The following is a 20,745-nucleotide window of genomic DNA, read 5'->3' on the forward strand; positions in this document are numbered from 1 at the left end:
AACAGGTTTTCGGCCAAATCAAGCCTTTAAGAATGAGAGGTTGCAGAAGTAGAAGACTTTCACTCCATTGGGAGAATCATATGGTAGTCTATTTCACTGACTGAGACAGTTGGGTATGTTGAATCCGATCGAGGCTAAACTGCCGAATCCCCCTCCCAGAAATCTTGACCGCTCGGTAAGTTGTGAGTATTGTTCAGGTACCCCGGGTCACGACACAGAGAAATGCTGGAAGTTGAAAACAGTTATTTAAGAGCTCATTGATACTAATTGGATTGAGGTTCAAGCCCCGGAGGCACCCAACATCAACCACAATCCGTTGCCGGCCCATCATGAGACTAATATGATTGAGATAGTGCATAAAGGAGGGGATCCTAAGAAGCCGTCGCAAACCGTCATGATGATTCGGGCTAGTAAAGCCAAGCCATTTGAAAAGTCAACAAGTGAGAAGTCTGTGATCAAGTTGAACGGGGAAAATAACGAACCATCCGTAGAGGTCAAGAAGGGGTCCTCAAGTGACGTTGCAGGAAAACATCAAAGAGCAAAAGTGGTTGTGCCAGGAGTGATGAACAAGCTTGTGGTAATTGTGAAGGGCGCCCCTACAGATCCTGTCGTTATCAAACCGATAACTCAATTACCGATAGTCAACAGCAAGGCAGTCCCATGGAATTATGAATGAGTGACAATGACTTACAAGGGGAAAGAGGTTAAAGAAGAAGTGTGTGAGACTCATGGTTTGACTCGATCGGGGAGATGTTTTGCCCCCGAAGAGTTGAGAAAAGCTAAGACCTCAAAAGATAATCCAGTGTTCGTGAAGAAAGCAGTGATCGAGGAAGAAGCAGAAGAATTTCTGAGAAAGATGAAAGTACAAGACTATTCCATTATGGAGCAGTTAAGGAAGACACCAGCTCAGATCTCGCTCTTGTCATTATTGATCCATTCAGACGAACACCGTCAGGCTTTGATGAAGATCTTGAACGAAGCCCACGTTCCTGACAAAATCTCAGTGAACCACTTGGAAAAGATAGCTAACAATATATTTGAAGTAAATAGAGTCACTTTTTCTGATGATGAGTTGCCCATGAAGGGTACCGAGCACAATAGGGCCCTCTATCTAACGGTGAAATATGAAGATTCCGTGGTTACTCAGGCACTAGTTGACAACGGTTCCAGCGCAAATATTTGCCCTCTTTTCACTCTGAACAAGTTGAATGTGGATAATGAAAGAATTCACAAGAACAGTATCTGCGTTCGGGGATTCGACGGTGGAAGGAAAGATTCGGTCGGGGATATAGTGCTCGAGCTTACAATAGGGTCAGTTGAATTTACTATGGAATTTTAGGTACTCGATGTGGTTGTTTCTTACAATCTATTGTTAGGTCGACCCCGGATTCATGCTGCCAAAGAGGTCCCGTCCACTCTGCATTAAATGGTTAAGTTTGAATGGGATAGACAGGAAATTGTTATGCATGGCGAAGACAATTTGTGTGTTCCAGTGATGCCATTGTTCCATTCATAGAGTTTGAAAATGACAAGGGGCCGTGGGTTTATCAGGTTTTTGACACGGTAGCAGTAGAGAAAATTCCTAAAGGGAAGTGTGTGCCGACTCCAAGGGTAGCTGCTGCATTACCAGTCATGGTAGCCGTTGAAATGTTGAAAAATGGTTTTGTACCGGGCAAAGGTTTGGGCGCATCTCTGCAAGGCATCGTACAACTGGTTTCTCTTCCTAAAAACTTGGATACATTTGGTCTGGGGTTTAAGCCCACAGTCGCAGACGTGAGAAGACCCAGAAAAATGAAACAGAGGGCATGGGCCCTTCCAAAGCCAGTCTCGCGTCTTTCCCGATCATTTGTCAGGCCTGGTACTAGAAAGCGCCCAGTGATGTCGGTTCCCGGTTCCCATTTCGGTGGTTGATGTAGATGAAGATTTGATGGAAAGGTTCGAGAGGATATTCGCCGATGTGAACGTGTTGGAAGTTGGAGAGGGTTCTAGCAAGGCAGATGCGCAATTTGTTGGGCCCGATGCAAAGACTAACAATTGGGAAGCTACTCCTCTCCCCACCAGGAGGGAGTTTTGGTAGTTTTCTTTGATTTTCTTTCAATTTATCTGGATTATTCCAGGGTTGTAATTCAGATTCTATGTTTCGTCCGTTTGGATGTATAAACCCCGTTATCTTTAATTTCAATGAAATGCAAGTACTCTTTTCCTCTCTTCCTGATAGTTTTATTTTTGTTTTCCTTTTTTCCTTGTACAGTTCTTTTTATGCTGGCTTCAATGACATGACATGCATTCGGAATCTCCGGCCCAGTCTTAAAAGCCAATCTAGTTCTGAAATAGTAATTCAAGAAATAGAATTGATGTTGAATCAGAATATGACGAGGATGAAGCCTTTGAAGAGATTAGTAAAGAATTAAGCCATTTTGAAGAAAAACCCAAGCCTAACCTGAGTGATACAGAAGCAATCAATTTAGGGGACCAAGATAATGTTCGGGAAACTAAAATAAGTGTCCATCTTGAACCACAACTCAAAGAGGAGATAATTAAAATATTGTTCGAGTATAAAGATGTTTTTGCATGGTCCTATGACGACATGACAGGTCTAAGCACCGGCTTGGTGGTTCACAAATTGCCCACTGATCCGGCATTCCCCCTGTCAAGCAGAAGCTGAGGAAATTTAAAACTGATATGAGTGTGAAAATCAAGGAAGAGGTCACCAAAAAGTTTGAGGCCAAGGTCATTCGGGTCATTCGAGTCACTCGGTATCCCACTTGGTTAGCCAATGTAGTGCCTGTGCCGAAGAAGGATGGCAAAACCAGGGTGTGTGTTGATTATCGAGACCTCAACAAGGCGAGTCCCAAGGATAACTTCCCATTGCCAAACATCCATATATTGATCGATAATTGTGCCAAACATGAGATTGGTTCTTTTGTGGATTGTTATGCGGGCTACCACCAGATCTTAATGGATGAAGAAGACGTAGAAAAGATAGCATTCATCACGCCATGGGGAACATACTGCTATCGGGTCATGCCATTTGGGTTGAAAAATGCCGGGGCAACCTATATGAGGGCAATGACGACCATATTCCACGACGTGATACACACGGAGATCGAGGTTTATGTGGATGATGTGATTGTAAAGTCTAGAAAGAAGTCTAACCATGTCAGAGATCTGAGAAAGTTCTTCCAAAGGCTTCGAAGGTACAATCTCAAGCTCAATCCTGCAAAATGTGCGTTCGGTGTTCTGTCTGGAAAGTTGTTGAGATTCATAGTCAGCCGACGAGGTATTGAATTAGACCCGTCAAAAATCAAAGCCATCCAGGAATTGCCACCTCCGAAGAACAAGACTGAGGTGATGAGTCTGTTGAGAAGATTGAATTACATTAGCCGGTTTATTGCTCAGCTCACGACAACGTGTGAGCCTATCTTCAAATTGTTAAAGAAAGATGTTGCAGTCAAGTGGACAGATGAATGTCAAGAAGCCTTTGATAAGATAAAGGGGTACTTGTCGAACTCACCTGTGTTGGTCCCGCCAGAACCAAGGAGACCTTTGATTCTGTATTTGATAGTCTTGGACAATTCATTTGGATGTGTGTTGGGACAGCATGACATCATTGGCAGGAAGGAGCAGGCCATATATTATCTCAGCAAAAAGTTCACATCTTACGATGCTAAGTACACTCAGCTTGAGAGGACGTGTTGCGCCCTAACTTGGGTAGCCCAGAAGCTGAAACACTATTTGTCCTCTTATACTACTTACCTCATCTCTCGCTTGGATCCATTGAAGTATAGCTTCCAGAAGCCTACGCTCACGGGAAGGCTCGCAAAGTGGCAGATCTTACTCACAGAATCTGACATTGTCTACGTGACTCAGACTACGATAAAAGCACAAGCATTGGCCGACCACTTGGCTGAGAATTCTGTGGATGAAAAATACGAACCTTTGAAGACTTACTTCCCTGATGAAGAGGTAATGCACATTGATGAGTTGGAACAGATTGAAAGACCAGGATGGAAGCTTTTCTTTGATGGTGCTGCTAACATGAGAGTCATTGGAATAGGAGCGGTACTTGTTTCTGAAGCAGGGCATCATTACCCTGTTACAACACAGCTTCGGTTCTACTGTACTAACAACATAGCAGAATACGAGGCATGCATTTTGGGTTTGAGGATGGTTGTGGACATGGGTGTCCAGGAAGTCTTGGTCTTGGGTGACTCGGACCTTCTGGTACACCAGATTCAGGGAGAATGGGAAACACGGTATTTATAACTCATACCGTACCGACAATGTTTGCATGATCTTTGTTAACGGTTTCAATCAATAGAGTTCAGGCATATTCCGAGGATTCACAATGAGGTCGCCGATGCTTTGGCTACTCTAACGTCAATGTTACATCATCCAGATAAGGCTTATGTAGACCCGTTGCATATTCAGGTCCGTGATCAGCATGCTTATTGTAACATAATGGAGGAAGAGCTCAATGAGGAGCCTTGGTTTCATGACATCAAGGAATACATCCGAAGGGAAGTATATCCGGAACAAGCCACAGGTGATCAAAAGAGAACAATTCGTCGCTTGGCAAGTGGATTTTTCTTAAGTGGAGGAGTTTTGTACAAAAGAACTCCAGATCTTCGGTTATTAAGATGTGTGGATGCCAAACAGGCCGCGGCTATCATGACCGAAGTACATTCTAGAGTCAGTGGACCGCACATGAGTGGGTATGTGCTGGAAAAGAAGATTCTCCGGGCATGTTATTATTAGCTCACTATGGAGCGAGATTGTATCAGTTTCGTGCGTAAATGTCATCAGTGCCAAGTGCATGGAGATTTGATTCATTCTCCACCATCTGAATTACATACAATTTCTGCACCATGTCCTTTTGTTGCTTGGGGAATGGATGTCATTGGACCAATCGAGCCAGCAGCGTCCAACAGGCACAAGTTTATTCTGGTGGCCATCGATTATTTCACCAAATGGGTAGAGGCTAAAACATTCAAGTTTGTAACCAAGAAGGCGGTGGTTGATTTTGTGCATTCAAATATTATTTGCCGGTTCGGGATACCGAATGTGATCATTACAGACAATGGGGATAATCTCAATAGTCATCTGATGAAAGAGGTATGTCAGCAATTCAAGATTACACATCGCAATTCTACCCCATACCGCCCTAAGGCAAACGGAGCAGTTGAGGCGGCCAACAAGAACATAAAGAAAATACTTCGGAAAATGGTGGAAGGTTCTAGGCAGTGGCATGAAAGCTGCCGTTTGCATTGCTGGGTTACCGCACTACTATCCGTATTTCAGTAGGAGCAACTCCTTATTTGTTGGTGTATGGCACTGAAGCAGTAATACCCGCAGAAGTGGAAATCCCATCCCTTCGAATTATCGCGGAGGCTGAGATCGATGATGAGGAGTGGGTCAAAACCCGCTTGGAACAATTAAGTTTGATCGATGAGAAGAGACTGGCAGCAGTTTGTCATGGCCAGTTGTATCAACAGAGAATGGCAAGAGCATACAACAAGAAGGTGCGTCCACGAAAGTTTGAAGTGGGGCAGTTAGTATTGAAACACGTTCTTCCTCATCAAGTTGAAGCAAAAGGAAAATTCGCCCCAAATTGGCAGGGGTCGTTCGTTGTGACTAGAGTGTTGTCCAATGGTGCATTGTATTTGACAGATGTAGATGGCAAATGTATAGAAATGGCTATAATTTTGATGCAGTCAAGAGATACTATGTATGATTTCTGTCTTTGATTGTACTTGTTTGTATTTGGCATGTCTTGAATATTGAAATGACTAAGGCATTTTGTTATGTTATCTAAACACTTTATCCCTCATTACCCCTTCGAGCCTCATTTATTTTCTTTCATACCCCTCCTTCGGAATCGATAGTAAATATCGGAAACACAAGCGTAAAGATAAGTAAAGGAAGGAGAGAGAAGAGAAAGGTAAAAGAAAAGAGAAAGAAAGAATGAAAAGAGAAAGAAAAGAATTGAAAGAAAAAGAAAAGAATGAAAGGAAAAAGAAAAGAAAAACGAAAAAAAAAAAAAAAACAAAAGAAGAATAAAAGAAGAAAAGAAGGGAAAGAAAAAGAGAAAGTCACAACAACAAAGTAATTCTTATGTCATGAACTACATTCGACCTGATTCCTTTTAAGGATACGTAGGCAGCCTCACGGTTCAGTCCCATCAAAATAAAAATCATAAAGTCCCCAAACAAGAAACTGGGGCGGAAGTTGTGGTTGTTATCAGAAATCTGATTCCGAAGGTTGTAACTTTGAACCCAATCAAACGGTTTTGAGCTTTTTATATCCTTCCTTTCTAAACCCACCTGAAAGCCACATTACGGTCCAAAGAAAGACCTTCCGATCAGTCTTCGAGAAATGCCAAGTCAAGCAGGTAGCGGTGATTCACATCAGGGGAAGCACTCTGATCCAAAGAGGGAAAAGAAGCCAAAAATGAGAGAGTCTTATTGGTGAAAATCCTCACGGGCACCGTAAGGCGATGAGAGCTGAGAGAAATCAAAAATGAGAGAGTCTTATTGGTGAAAACCCTCATGGGCACCTTGAGGCGATAGTGAGTTGAGAGATAAACAAATGAGAGAGTCAAGTAGGTAGCGGTGATTCACATCAGGAGCAGCACTCTGATCCAAAGAGGGAAAAAAAGTCAAAAATGAGGGAGTCTGAGGGTTTGAGGTAATTGGGAAGGTATCAAATTGTGCCCGAAGATAAAGATCTAAGCACCCAGGTCATAGAGTTACATCCAGAAGTTGCATTGTCTGAGGCTGTAGTTCAGCAGGATTGGAATAACTGCCGGTATCTAAAAAATGGCACCAAGGTACCAGAGATCGCCAAGGGGGAAGTAGATCCAAATTATGCTGCTTGGTTTGGGAAGATGTCCAATGTAAATAACGAGCCAGAGCCCGAGAGGCCCGCCAAAAGACCTCATGTTCAAGCCTTTGATGATAAAATTCTGGAGAGGTTAGCCTGGGGGGAGAAGGAAAAGGAATATAAGGCCACCATCCATGATCTACGAGAAGAGTTGAGAAATGTCACCTTCAATAATGATTTACAGGCACAAGAGGCCAAAGGTGAGAGGAGAAGATTGGTGCGAGAAAATGAAGCTCTTAGAGCTCAGGTTCGACAATTGAAAATTGAAGCCGAGAACCTAGGCCGAAGCAGGAAAGATGAAAGACTCATTTATAACCTTACTCAAAAGGTACGTGACTATGAAGATGACCTGCAGAAAGGTGAGTCTAAACTAGCAAAAGCACATGCAAGGTTGGCTAAAAGCGCCGAAAGGCGTGCAGCTTTCATTCAATAGATGAAAGAAAGATATGAAAAAGAGGTCACAGGTTGGGAAAAGGCAATTGGCAACCTCGAGGGTGAAATGGCTAAACAAGCCAAATATTTTAAGGCTGAAAGAGAACATTGTTATGCCTTAATGGCACGGCTAGAAAGAGACTTGCAACAACTCTAAGAGCAGAACCAGGTAGCCGAACAAACTTTGGAAGCTAGAACCGAACAGATTGGGCGTTAGCTGCAAGAGAAGGGCGTCATAAGAGAGCGAGTCAAAAGGGTCACCAACTACATCGCGATGAAGTGCAGTAGCTGTGAGGATATGACTAGATCTAAGTTCTTCGCTACTGTGACGATTTTTGTTTGCCGGGTAATGGAAGATCTCTACCACCTCAAGGGGATTTAGCGAGTCGGCCCGCGGCGAGGCCGAATGATGCCCCGCGGGTCCCGATGGCAATCGAGGCACTGATGTATTCGTGATTTCTTGAGTCTGTATTTTCTTTCCATTAAAGTCTGCCAGTTTGTCTTGGAGTCTGTATTTCTTTTATTAGAGTATGTGGGTTGTTTGTTTTTCGAGTCTGTATTTCGTCTTTCATCAGAGTCTGTTAGTTTTTGTTTAAGTCTATTTCCGAGTCTTATTATGAAAAAATTTGAAAATTCCAAAAATGTTTTATTATTTTTATCTCCAAGAACTACGCTTGGTCTGATTCATGCAGGGTCATGATACGTAGGCAATCTCCATAGGATTCGACTGTATCCAAATGAGAAAGAGAGAAAGAAAGTAAGAGGAAAAACAAGAGAGTAAAGAAAAGAAAAAGAGCGGAAAAACAAGAAAGAAAAAAGAGAAAATAAGAAATCAAGAGAGAATAAAAACAAAGAGAGAACAGAGGCAAGAGTGAAAGGAAGGAAAAGAAAAAGAAAGAAAAAGGGGGAAGTTTGCAATTGAAAGTAAGAAAAAGTCGGGATGACGCATGCAACCGATCAAATACATAATAGAGACGGTTAACTGTTTAGGTGCATTCATGCCTAATGTGCGGTGACCAATCTGTTAAAGCCTAATCGCTAACAAGGTTGTTGTTTGATATATTGAGTCCAGCCAGGTGGTTAGTTGATTGGCATTCTGGAAACTCACTCATACAACACCCGATCAAAAGACAGGCTGAATATGGCCAACCAAGAACCAGAGACAAGTATTGTTGACCCGTCAAAAGAGGTGGAAGAACTAGATGTTAATGCAATGAAGGAAGAGATGTATAAGTTAAAGCAGCAGATGGTTGAAATGTACCAAGCCTGGGCCAAGGGGCATCCACCACTGGTTTATCCCCCCAACCCTGCTTATATCCCACCATCGGCCCAACCTCAGGAGCCTCCCACTGTGAACTAATCTACAGCCTTTCCCCTCTACCAACAATGCTATGGCGCCATTCCCATACTTCTCAAGCTCCACCACCCAAACAAGTCTCATACCCTCCCCCGCCAATTACACCTGTTTTTGTGGCACCTCCATCTACTACATTACACCGATCTTCCAGTGAACCTCTGTTCCAAACTCACGACAACCAGTACTATCCCCCTAAACCCACCTTCAAAGTTCCAGACCCATTTTCTTGCACCCCTCATCTTGATCTCCTGGCAGAGACCGAGAAGCCACCCAAAATCCCGAGCATGAAGAGATGATCAGAAAGGTCGAAAGCTTAGAACAATCGTTCCGAGATATGAGGGGGTTGGGAGGTCAAGTAAGTGTGGCCTATAAAGATTTATGTCTGTTCCTAGATGTTCAGTTACCAGCAGGGTTCAAAATGCCCAAGTTTGATCTGTACGATGGGCATGGTGACCCAATAGCACACTTAAGAGGATTTTGTAGCAAGATGAGAGGAGCAGGTGGAAGAGATGAGTTACTGATGGCATATTTCAGCCAAAGTTTGAGCGGATCGGCATTAGAATGGTATACTAGACAAGATCACAGCAGGTGGTACACATGGGATGATTTGGCTCAAGCCTTTGCCTGCCATTTTCAGTACAATCTCGAAATCATCCCAGACCGTCTGTCATTGATAAAGATTGAGAAGAAGCCCGGTGAGAGCGTCAGGGAATACGGATTCCGTTGGAGAGAGCAAGAAGCGAGGGTTGACCCTCCGATGAAAGAAAGTAAGATGGTTGATTATTTCTTGCAGGCTTTGGAACCCACTTATTTTGGTCACTTGGTGTCAGCAGTAAGCAAGTCCTTTAATGAAGTTGTAAAAATGGGAGGCATGGTTGAGGAGGGACTCAAGTACAACAAGATCATGAGTTATTTAACAATCAAAGCGACCACCCAGGCCATTCAAAACGGTACTGGGGGTGTACTCGGGAAGAAGAAGAAGAAAGGGGATGTTGCTACAATTGAGTCGGGAGCTTGGGTTGGATCCAGAAACATTCCACATTACTACAACCCGCCTCGACCCTACCACTAAACTTACCCCCACACTCTATATAGTCCACCACAACACTACTACCCACCGCCCGATCCCCATTTTTCCATCCATCATGCAGAAACCTATACCCAACCTCCCGCTCACGCACAATGGCGTGCGCCGACTCCACAAAGTCCATACCTAGATCCACAGAATGCCCATCCACCCCCAAGAGCCTACAGAAATCCCCTTGGAACAGGTTTTCGACCAAATCAAGCCTTTAAGAATGAGAGGTTGCAGAAGTAGAAGACTTTCACTCCATTGGGAGAATCATATGCTAGTCTATTTCACCGACTGAGACAGTTGGGTATGTTGAATCCGATCGAGGCTAAACTGCCGAATCCCCCTCCCAAAAATCTTGACCGCTCGGTAAGTTGTGAGTATTGTTCAGGTACCCCCGGTCACGACACAGAGAAATGCTGGAAGTTGAAAACAGTTATTCAAGAGCTCATTGATACTAATTGGATTGAGGTTCAAGCCCCGGAGGCACCCAAAATCAACCAGATCCCGTTGTCGGCCCATCATGAGACTAATATGATTGAGATAGTGCATAAAGGAGGGGATCCTAAGAAGCCGTCGCAAACCGTCATGATGATTCGGGCTAGTGAAGCCAAGCCATTTGAAAAGTCAACAAGTGAGAAGTCTGTGATCAAGTTGAACGGGGAAAATAACGAACCATCTGTGGAGGTCAAGAAGGGGTCCTCAAGTGACGTTGCAGGAAAACATCAAAGAGCAAAAGTGGTTGTGCCAGGAGTGATGAACAAGCATGTGGTAATTGTGAAGGGCGCCCCTACAGATCCTGTCGTTATCAAACCGATAACTCAATTACCGATAGTCAACAGCAAGGCAGTCCCATGGAATTATGAATGAGTGACAATGACTTACAAGGGGAAAGAGGTTAAAGAAGAAGTGTGTGAGACTCATGGTTTGACTCGATCGGGGAGATGTTTTGCCCCCGAAGAGTTGAGAAAAGCTAAGACCTCAAAAGATAATCCAGTGTTCGTGAAGAAAGCAGACCGAGGAAGAAGCAGAAGAATTTCTGAGAGAGATGAAAGTACAAGACTATTCCATTGTGGAGCAGTTAAGGAAGACACCAGCTCAGATCTCGCTCTTGTCATTATTGATCCATTCAGACGAACACCGTCGGGTTTTGATGAAGATCTTGAACGAAGCCCACGTTCCTGACAAAATCTCAGTGAACCACTTGGAAAAGATAGCTAACAATATATTTGAAGTAAACAGAGTCACTTTTTCTGATGATGAGTTGCCCATGAAGGGTACCGAGCACAATAGGGCCCTCTATCTAACGGTGAAATGTGAAGATTCCGTGGTTACTCGGGCACTAGTTGACAACGGTTCCAGCGCAAATATTTGCCCTCTTTCCACTCTGAACAAGTTGAATGTGGATAATGAAAGAATTCACAAGAACAGTATCTGCGTTCGGGGATTCGACGGTGGAGGGAAAGATTCGGTCGGGGATATAGTGCTCGAGCTTACAATAGGGTCAGTTGAATTTACTATGGAATTCCAGGTGCTCGATGTGGTTGTTTCTTACAATCTATTGTTAGGTCGACCCTGGATTCATGCTGCCAAAGCGGTCCCGTCCACTCTGCATTAAATGGTTAAGTTTGAATGGGATAGACAGGAAATTGTTGTGCATGGCGAAGACAATTTGTGTGTTCCAGTGATGCCATTGTTCCATTCATAGAGTTTGAAAACGACAAGGGGCCGTAGGTTTATCAGGTTTTTGACACGGTAGCGGTAGAGAAAATTCCTAAAGGGAAGTGTGTGCCGACTCCAAGGGTAGCTGCTGCATTACCAGTCATGGTAGCCATTGAAATATTGAAAAATGGTTTTGTACCGGGCAAAGGTTTGGGCGCATCTCTGCAAGGTATCGTACAACTGGTTTCTCTTCCTAAAAACTTGGATACATTTGGTTTGGGGTTTAAGCCCACAGTCGCAGACGTGAGGAGATCCAGAAAAATGAAACAGAGGGCATGGGCCCTTCCAAAGCCAGTCCCGCGTCTTTCCCGATCATTTGTCAGGCGTGGTACCAGAAAGCGCACAGTGATGCCGGTTCCCGGTTCCCATTTTGGTGGTTGATGTGGATGAAGATTTTATAGAAAGGTTCGAGAGGATATTCGCCGATGTGAATGTGTTGGAAGTTGGAGAGGGTTCTAGCAAGGCAGATGCGCAATTTGTTGGGCCCAATGCAAAGATTTACAATTGGGAAGCTACTCCTCTCCCCACCAGGAGGGAGTTTTGGTAGTTTGCTTTGATTTTCTTTCAATTTATCTGGATTATTCCAGGGTTGTAATTCAGATTCTATGTTTCGTCCGTTTGGATGTATAAACCCCGTTATCTTTAATTTCAATGAAATGCAAGTTCTCTTTTCCTCTCTTCCTGATAGTTTTATTTTTGTTTTCCTTTTTTCCTTGTACAGTTCTTTTTATGCTGGCTTCAATGATATGACATGCATGCGGAATCTCCGGCCCAGTCTTAAAAGCCAATCTAGTTCTGAAATAGTAATTCAAGAAATAGAATGTGATGTTGAATCGGAATATGATGAGGATGGAGCCTTTGAAGAGATTAGTAAAGAATTAAGCCATTTTGAAGAAAAATCCAAGCCTAACCTGAGTGATACAAAAGCAATCAATTTAGGGGACCAAGATAATGTTCGGGAAACTAAAATAAGTGTCCATCTTGAACCACAACTCAGAGAGGAGATAATTAAAAATCTGTTCGAGTATAAAGATGTTTTTGCATGGTCCTATGATGACATGACAGGTCTAAGCACCGACTTGGTGGTTCACAAATTGCCCACTGATCCGGCATTCCCCCTGTCAAGCAGAAGCTGAGGAAATTTAAAACTGATATGAGTATGAAAATCAAGGAAGAGGTCACCAAACAGTTTGAGGCCAAGGTCATTCGGGTCATTCGGGTCACTCGGTATCCCACTTGGTTAGCCAATGTAGTGCCTGTGTCGAAGAAGGATGGCAAAACCAGGGTGTGTGTTGATTATCGAGACCTCAACAAGGCGAGTCCCAAGGATAACTTCCCATTGCCGAACATCCATATATTGATCGATAATTGTGCCAAACATGAGATTGGTTCTTTTGTGGATTGTTATGCGGGCTACCACCAGATCTTAATGGATGAAGAAAAGATAGCATTCATCACGCCATGGGGAACGTACTATTATCGGGTCATGCCATTTGGGTTGAAAAATGCCGGGGCAACCTATATGAGGGCAATGATGACCATATTCCACGACGTGATACACACAGAGATCGAGGTTTATGTGGATGATGTGATTGTAAAGTCTAGAAATAAGTCTGACCATGTCAGAGATCTGAGAAAGTTCTTCCAAAGGCTTCGCAGGTACAATCTCAAGCTCAATCCTGCAAAATGCGCGTTCAGTGTTCTGTCTGGAAAGTTGTTGGGATTTATAGTCAGCCGATGAGGTATTGAATTAGACCCGTCAAAAATCAAAGCCATCTAGGAATTGCCACCTCCGAAGAACAAGACTGAGGTGATGAGTCTGTTGGGAAGATTGAATTACATCAGCCGGTTTATTGCTCAGCTCACGACAACGTGTGAGCCTATCTTCAAATTGTTAAAGAAAGATGTTGCAGTCAAGTGGACAGATGAATGTCAGGAAGCCTTTGATAAGATAAAGGGGTACTTGTCGAACTCACCTGTGTTGGTCCCGCCAGAACCAAGGAGACCTTTGATTCTGTATTTGATAGTCTTGGACAATTCATTTGGATGTGTGTTGGGACAGCATGACATCATTGGCAGGAAGGAGCAGGCCATATATTATCTCAGCAAAAAGTTCACATCTTACGATGCTAAGTACACTCAGCTTGAGAGGACGTGTTGCGCCCTAACTTGGGTAGCCCAGAAGCTGAAACACTATTTGTCCTCTTATACTACTTACCTCATCTCTCGCTTGGATCCATTGAAGTATATCTTCCAGAAGCCTATGCTCACGGAAAGGCTCGCAAAGTGGCAGATCTTACTCACAGAATCTGACATTGTCTACGTGACTCGGACTACGATAAAAGCACAAGCATTGGCCGACCACTTGGCTGAGAATTCTGTGGATGAAAAATACGAACCTTTGAAGACTTACTTCCCTGATGAAGAGGTAATGCACATTGATGAGTTGGAACAGATTGAAAGACCAGGATGGAAGCTTTTCTTTGATGGTGCTGCTAACATGAGAGTCATTGGAATAGGAGCGGTACTTGTTTCTGAAGCAGGGCGTCATTACCCTGTTACAACACAGCTTCGGTTCTACTGTACTAACAACATAGCAGAATACAAGGCATGCATTTTGGGTTTGAGGATGGTTGTGGACATGGGTGTCCAGGAAGTCTTGGTCTTGGGTGACTCGGACCTTATGGTAACCAGATTCAGGGAGAATGGGAAACACGGGATTTATAACTCATACCGTACCGACAATGTCTGCATGATCTTTGTTAACGATTTCAATCAATAGAGTTCAGGCATATTTCGAGGATTCACAATGAGGTCGCCGATGCTTTGGCTACTCTAACGTCAATGTTACATCATCCAGATAAGGCTTATGTAGACCCGTTGCATATTCAGGTCAGTGATCAGCATGCTTATTGTAACATAATGGACGAAGAGCTCGACGAGGAGCCTTGGTTTCATGACATCAAGGAATACATCCGAAGGGAAGTATATCCGGTACAAGCCACAGGTGATCAAAAGAGAACAATTCGTCGCTTGGCAAGTGGATTTTTCTTAAGTGGAGGAGTTTTGTACAAAAGAACTCCAGATCTTCGGTTATTAAGATGTGTAGATGCCAAACAGGCCGCGGCTATCATGACCGAAGTACATTCTGGAGTCTGTGGACCGCACATGAGTGGGTATGTACTGGAAAAGAAGATTCTCCGGGCAGGTTATTATTAGCTCACTATGGAGTGAGATTGTATCAGTTTCGTGCGTAAATGTCATCAGTGCCAAGTGCATGGAGATTTGATTCATTCTCCAGCATCTGAATTACATACAATGTCTGCACCATGGCCTTTTGTTGCTTGGGGAATGGATGTCATTGTACCAATCGAGCCAGCAGCGTCCAACGGGCACAAGTTTATTCTGGTGGCCATCGATTATTTCACCAAATGGGTAGAGGCTAAAACATTCAAGTTTGTAACCAAGAAGGCGGTGGTTGATTTGTGCATTCAAATATTATTTGCCGGTTCGGGATACCTAAGGTGATCATTACAGACAATGGGGCTAATCTCAATAGTCATCTGATGAAAGAGGTATGTCAGCAATTCAAGATTACACATCGCAATTCTACCCCATACTGCCCTAAGGCAAACGGAGCAGTTGAGGCAGCCAACAATAACATAAAGAAAATACTTCGGAAAATGGTGGAAGGTTCTAGGCAGTGGCATGAAAAGCTGTCATTTGCATTGCTGGGTTACTGCACTACTATCCATATTTCAGTAGGAGCAACTCCTTATTTGTTGGTGTATGGCACTGAAGCAGTGATACCCGCAGAAGTGGAAATCCCATCCCTTCGAATTATCGCGGAGGCTGAGATCGATGATGAGGAGTGGGTCAAAACCCGCTTGGAACAATTGAGTTTGATCGATGAGAAGAGACTGGCAGCAGTGTGTCATGGCCAGTTGTATCAACAGAGAATGGCAAGAGCATACAATAAGAAGGTGCGTCCACGAAAGTTTGAAGTGGGGCAGTTAGTATTGAAACGCGTTCTTCCTCATCAAGTTGAAGCAAAAGGAAAATTCGCCCCAAATTGGCAGGGGTCGTTCATTGTGACTAGAGTGTTGTCCAATGGTGCATTGTATTTGACAGATGTAGAAGGCAAATGTGTAGAAATGGCTATAATTCTGATGCCGTCAAGAGATACTATGTATGATTTCTGTCTTTGATTGTACTTGTTTGTATTTGGCATGTCTTGAATATTGAAATGACGAAGGTATTTTGTTCTGTTATCTAAACACTTTATCCCCCATTACCCCTTCGAGCCTCATTTATTTTCTTTCATACCCCTCCTTCGGAATCGATAGTAAATATCGGAAACACAAGCGTAAAGATAAGTAAAGGAAGGAGAGAAAAGAGAAAGGAAAAAGAAAAGAGAAAGAAAGAATGAAAAGAGAAAGAAAAGAATTGAAAGAAAAAGAAAAGAATGAAAGGAAAAAGAAAACAAAAAGAAAAAGAAAAAAAAAAGAAGAAAACAACAAAAGAAGAATAAAAGAAGAAAAGAAGAGAAAGAAAAAGAGAAAGTCACAACAACAAAGTAATTCTTATGTCATGAACTACATTCGACCTGATTCCTTTTAAGGATACGTAGACAGCCTCACGGTTCAGTCCCATCAAAATAAAAATCCAAAAGTCCCCAAACAAGAAACTGGGCGGAAGTTGTGGTTGTTATCAGAAATCTGATTCCGAAGGTTGTAACTTTGAACCCAATCAAACAGTTTTGAGCTTTTTATATCCTTCCTTTCTAAACCCACCTGAAAGCCACATTACGGTCCAAAGAATGACCTTCCGATCAGTCTTCGGGAAATGCCAAGTCAAGCAGGTAGCGGTGATTCACATCAGGGTAAGCACTCTGATCCAAAGAGGGAAAAGAAGTCAAAAATGAGAGAGTCTTATTGGTGAAAATCCTCACAGGCACCGTAAGGCGACGAGAGCTGAGAGAAATCAAAAATGAGAGAGTCTTATTGGTGAAAACCCTTACGGGCACCTTGAGGCGACAGTGAGTTGAGAGATAAACAAATGAGAGAGTCAAGTAGGTAGCGGTGATTCACATCAGGGGCAGCACTCTGATCCAAAGAGGGAAAAGAAGTCAAAAATGTGAGAGTCTTATTGGTGAAAACCCTCACGGGCACCGTAAGGCGATGAGAGCTGAGAGAAATAAAAAATGAGAGAGTCTTATTGGTGAAAACCCTCACAGGCACCTTGAGGCGAAAGTGAGTTGAGAGATAAACAAATGAGGGAGGCTTGTTGGTGAAAACCTTTCAAGGCACCGCAGGACGAACAAGGTCGGGATTTGAGGTGAAGAAATCGTGTTATGGAAATTCTAGTGCAACATAGTATGGCAACTGAAAGTTGATTGGTTGGACAGATTGGGCCGATTAATCCAAAGCGCATGTCATGATCATTGGTGCCAGTTGTTCCACTCAGATAAGTCTGTTTTCTAATTTCCCCTTCAGATAGTCTCCCAGTTTTGGATTTTCTTATCCTTAACTCTAAAAGTCATTGCATTTCATTTCTTTGGGTTTATTTCTCTAAGATGTTCCCAATGTCAGTTCTTTTTAAGCAAATAAGAAGGGATTTCAAAGCTCATTACCAGCTTCAAGATTGCAAAGCACAGTGTGGCCAGAGCATACCAAAGATAGCATGATGTAAAAGGGGATAAAATGCCAGCAAAAGTTCCATCGGCAAAATGATCTGGTAATTTCATGGGAGATGCAGAGGTTCAGTTAAATGGGTCAGAGATGTGAAACAACGGTTCAGGGGTAGAACACTCGAGTCATTCAAGTCATGGGGTTTTGAAAGTCAGTCGGAAAGTCAAGCGGTTCAGGGCCATTTTGGGAAAGCCAGTCAAAACAAAACAATGCAGCTGAGAGACCTTCAGCAAGAATGCCATCAACTAACCACCACATTTTAAAACTGACAAAATTTTTCTTTGATTAAAATAGGGGCAGGAAATTTCGATTGTTTCGAAGAAACCTTCCGTGGAGAAGGGCAGTCAGCAAACAGGTTTGATTTTTGATTTTCAGGACCCTCTTGGAAAATGGGACCTAGTTTAAAGTTCAGAAATAGCATAATCTAGAATAAATGTACCCCAAAAGGTATAAGTTAGCTTATGAGTTTGCATGTTTGAGATAGGATTCAATTAGGAGTTTCCAGGACCCTCCTGAATAATGGGACTTAGTTTTAAGATTTCCATTGGATCACAAGATGTATCGTAAGCTCTGCCATAGGGTAATATAATTCAGTCGTAAAAGCATTTTTTTTAGGACAAGATTTGATTTTGAGTTTCAGGACCCTCCTGGATATTGTGGTGTAGCTTTAAGACCCTCTTAGATAACAAGATTTAGCGGAAGTCACACCTTTAGAAGATATAACTTAGATTTAAAATTGTTGTTTAGGTAAGAATTGTCAGGACTCTCCTGGATAATGAGACCTAGCTTTCGAATTCTTAGTAATATTTGGCAATATGATTCAGTTTAACACTCACATCTGTCGACGCCCCCTTTTTCTAATGGGTCGAAATCAGGTATACGACATTGGGAGGACAACTCTATTCCCTTTCGAGAATTGGGTTTAGAAGTTAAAGAGTCGCCACCTAATGATTATAGTGCATTAGGACACTTTTTAGAAGAGTTGGAGTTGGAAAACCAGAGTTCGGGTAAGGGCTAGAAATTATCTCGAGGGGAAGGTGTTAGGCACCCCTCAAGACCCACTAGTGTGGTTCCTGGCCATGTTGCAATTGTGACTTTACAAGTAAACAATCAAAGCTCAAATAAGGACTCGCATATAACATTGCAATTAGGTTGAAAACTTTTGAAAGTATATAGAGAGGGCAGAAATTTAAAAAAGGAGATTTGAATAACTTTACAAGAAAAGATGAACGCAAATAAAGAGAGGGGGGTCCTAGGTTTATAATTAATATGGATCACTTCAATGCAATATCCAGCAATCACTCCTCGGAAGAGGGGTCGCACGTGATATTAGCGCACCGGTCATCATATCCATATTCTACCCTTCCCACCCGTTAAGGTATTAAAGCGTGGAATGGTATCGTTACTTATTGCATGCTACTACCCGCCCCCCAATCTTATCAGTCCCGGAGACATTTAGGACTACTAATCCTAAAAGAGAAGAAATTTGGGGCCTTTGGAGAGTTTCTAAGGACAAAATACTAAGGCGTCAATCAAAACACACAATACAATAGAGGGGAGAGCAAATAAGCAAATACGCCTCAAGTAAACCTCCTTAAATCACATAAGCCATGGAGTTTAGCATATCTTGCACGTACTGGTTTGGTCTTTAACATTAAAGCGATAAACAGACTGGTTTAACTCATACTTTTAGACAAGAAGTCCGCATTAGGCTTACTCGAATGCAGTCGTCAAAGACTAAACCACTTTAGCTATGTGTTGGACAGAACTAACGATTTCGAAAAGCAGACTGATTATAAAGAGTTATCAGTTTTTCAGAATGAAACAAGTTTTAGGAAAAGTGTGTTCTGTTTTGAAGAGGTCTAAAAGAAATGAAAGGAACTTCAAAAGGTATGCAGACTAGTAAAAGAGATTTCACGAACTTATCAGAAAAAGAGAGTTTCAGAAAATGCCAGTTTGTTTAGGAAATGTTTGTTAACTTACGAGGCTCAGAAAATCGCAGAAGACTGCCAGTTTTACCAAAAGTATTTATTTATTCAACGGTTGGTTATGTCTTGCACAAGAATGAGATAGTTCAAATTCGAAATTTCTATAGGCATGCTTTCTATATGTCAACTGATTTTAACACTTTTTTTTTAAAAAAAAAAAAAAGGAGTCTGACAAACATGGTGTCTATATGCAACCTTGTTATTAAACCTACAATTTGCCTAATGGTATCATTATGCGCAGAAATATAAACCCTTATGATCATGGTATCTATATGCGTAGTTGCAGAAAGTTTAGAAGTTAATCCCTATAGACATGCTTTCTACGTGTAGAGTTTCATAGACCAAAAATTAAATCCTATAGGCATGATCTCTACCATTTGTGCATAAAGTAACCCCCTCCCTTTTCACTAAATCCCCATGAGTTTATACAAATTATTACAGGCCAATAAAAAATAAGACAGAAATTAAAAGTACATCAGAAATCACAGCTATATCCGAGCAGCCTAATTCAGACTTAGTGTCTAATAATATGAACCACTTCTGAAATCCATATTTCCAAAGCCTTCTCTTATCTGGGGTGTTTCAGAGATCCAAGGAGTTTCAGGAACTCTAGGCAGTGCTTACACCCCAAATATATTGCAGATTTAGATTATAGTGCAGTGTGGAAATGACAGCTCTCAGATGTCCAAGTTCAGAGGGAACTCAAGGTCCCAAAGCAAGGCTCAAAGAGAGGGGCAGAACTTAAGACTCTAGGAATAGGTGTAAGTGCACTAGGGGGAAGGGAATCAAAGAGAGACAGGGCAAACTAGTGGTCATGCCCAGCAATCGGGATGTTGGCACACCTCTGACCAGCCTGCTAGTCAAGCATTGAGAGTTAATATCCATTGTGGATCAAGCCAAGGCCTGGACAGTAATTAGGATACTGTCAGGCCAAGAACTTAACTCAGCACATAGAAGGGGATAGGGGTAGAGGATTCATAACAGAAATAAAAGCAAGGAAGAAAAGTATTTAACACAAATTAATGAACATAGAAAATAGAGTAAACAACAGTCTGAAGCACATAAGGGTGATGCAGAAAATTAAATAAAGGACATACCAGTTTCAGGGAAACAAGAAAAGAAAAGCAGTAGTCTTGTAAAGCCAACAAATAGTCAGAAGATCTTAGAAGAGAGCTGTGAGATTATGTGTGTAAAGTGCTGAATTGAAAGAGTGTGTGTAAGAGTATGCAATTCGAAGTGTGTTGTAAAAGTATTGAATTGTAAGTTAAGGATGATCAAAGTGCAGAAGGGTCGTGCCCCTTTTATAGTGCAGAAAACAAATGAGGAAAGGTAAGGAAATAACATTGAAATCAATCTCCCTTTAGTTAAGGGATTCTGATTTCAATGGGTAAAAGCCAATTAAGGAAAGCAGTTTTGATTAAAACCTTTTCAAAGTAGCACAAAAGGGGTAAATACAGAGAAGTTATTAAAGGAAAGAATTCAATAGTGCACGGCTTGGAAAAAATAAGGAAAGGGAATCAATCTAACAGCAAGGGAAATCAAAATTACAATTCAATTCGAATGAACCAAGTCAGGAAAAGGTAAATGAGGTTCAATTAAAGA

The 20,745-nt window shown here is 42.3% G+C and overlaps 1 protein-coding gene across 1 annotated transcript; it reads left to right on the forward strand.

The window, feature by feature from the left end:
* The first annotated feature begins 961 nt into the window (after nt 1-961).
* Nucleotides 962-15,673, forward strand: LOC138872821 (uncharacterized). Its single transcript, XM_070151239.1, has 10 exons — nt 962-1,311; nt 1,494-1,773; nt 3,784-4,120; nt 4,400-4,692; nt 6,740-7,082; nt 10,135-10,514; nt 11,020-11,173; nt 13,772-14,134; nt 14,326-14,472; nt 15,597-15,673. The coding sequence occupies exons 1-10, from the start codon at nt 962-964 to the stop codon at nt 15,671-15,673; spliced, it is 2,724 nt and encodes a 907-aa protein (XP_070007340.1).
* Nucleotides 15,674-20,745: the final 5,072 nt, after the last annotated feature.

The sequence above is a fragment of the Nicotiana sylvestris genome, chromosome 7, assembly GCF_000393655.2.
Source record: "Nicotiana sylvestris chromosome 7, ASM39365v2, whole genome shotgun sequence".
NCBI lineage: Eukaryota > Viridiplantae > Streptophyta > Magnoliopsida > Solanales > Solanaceae > Nicotiana > Nicotiana sylvestris.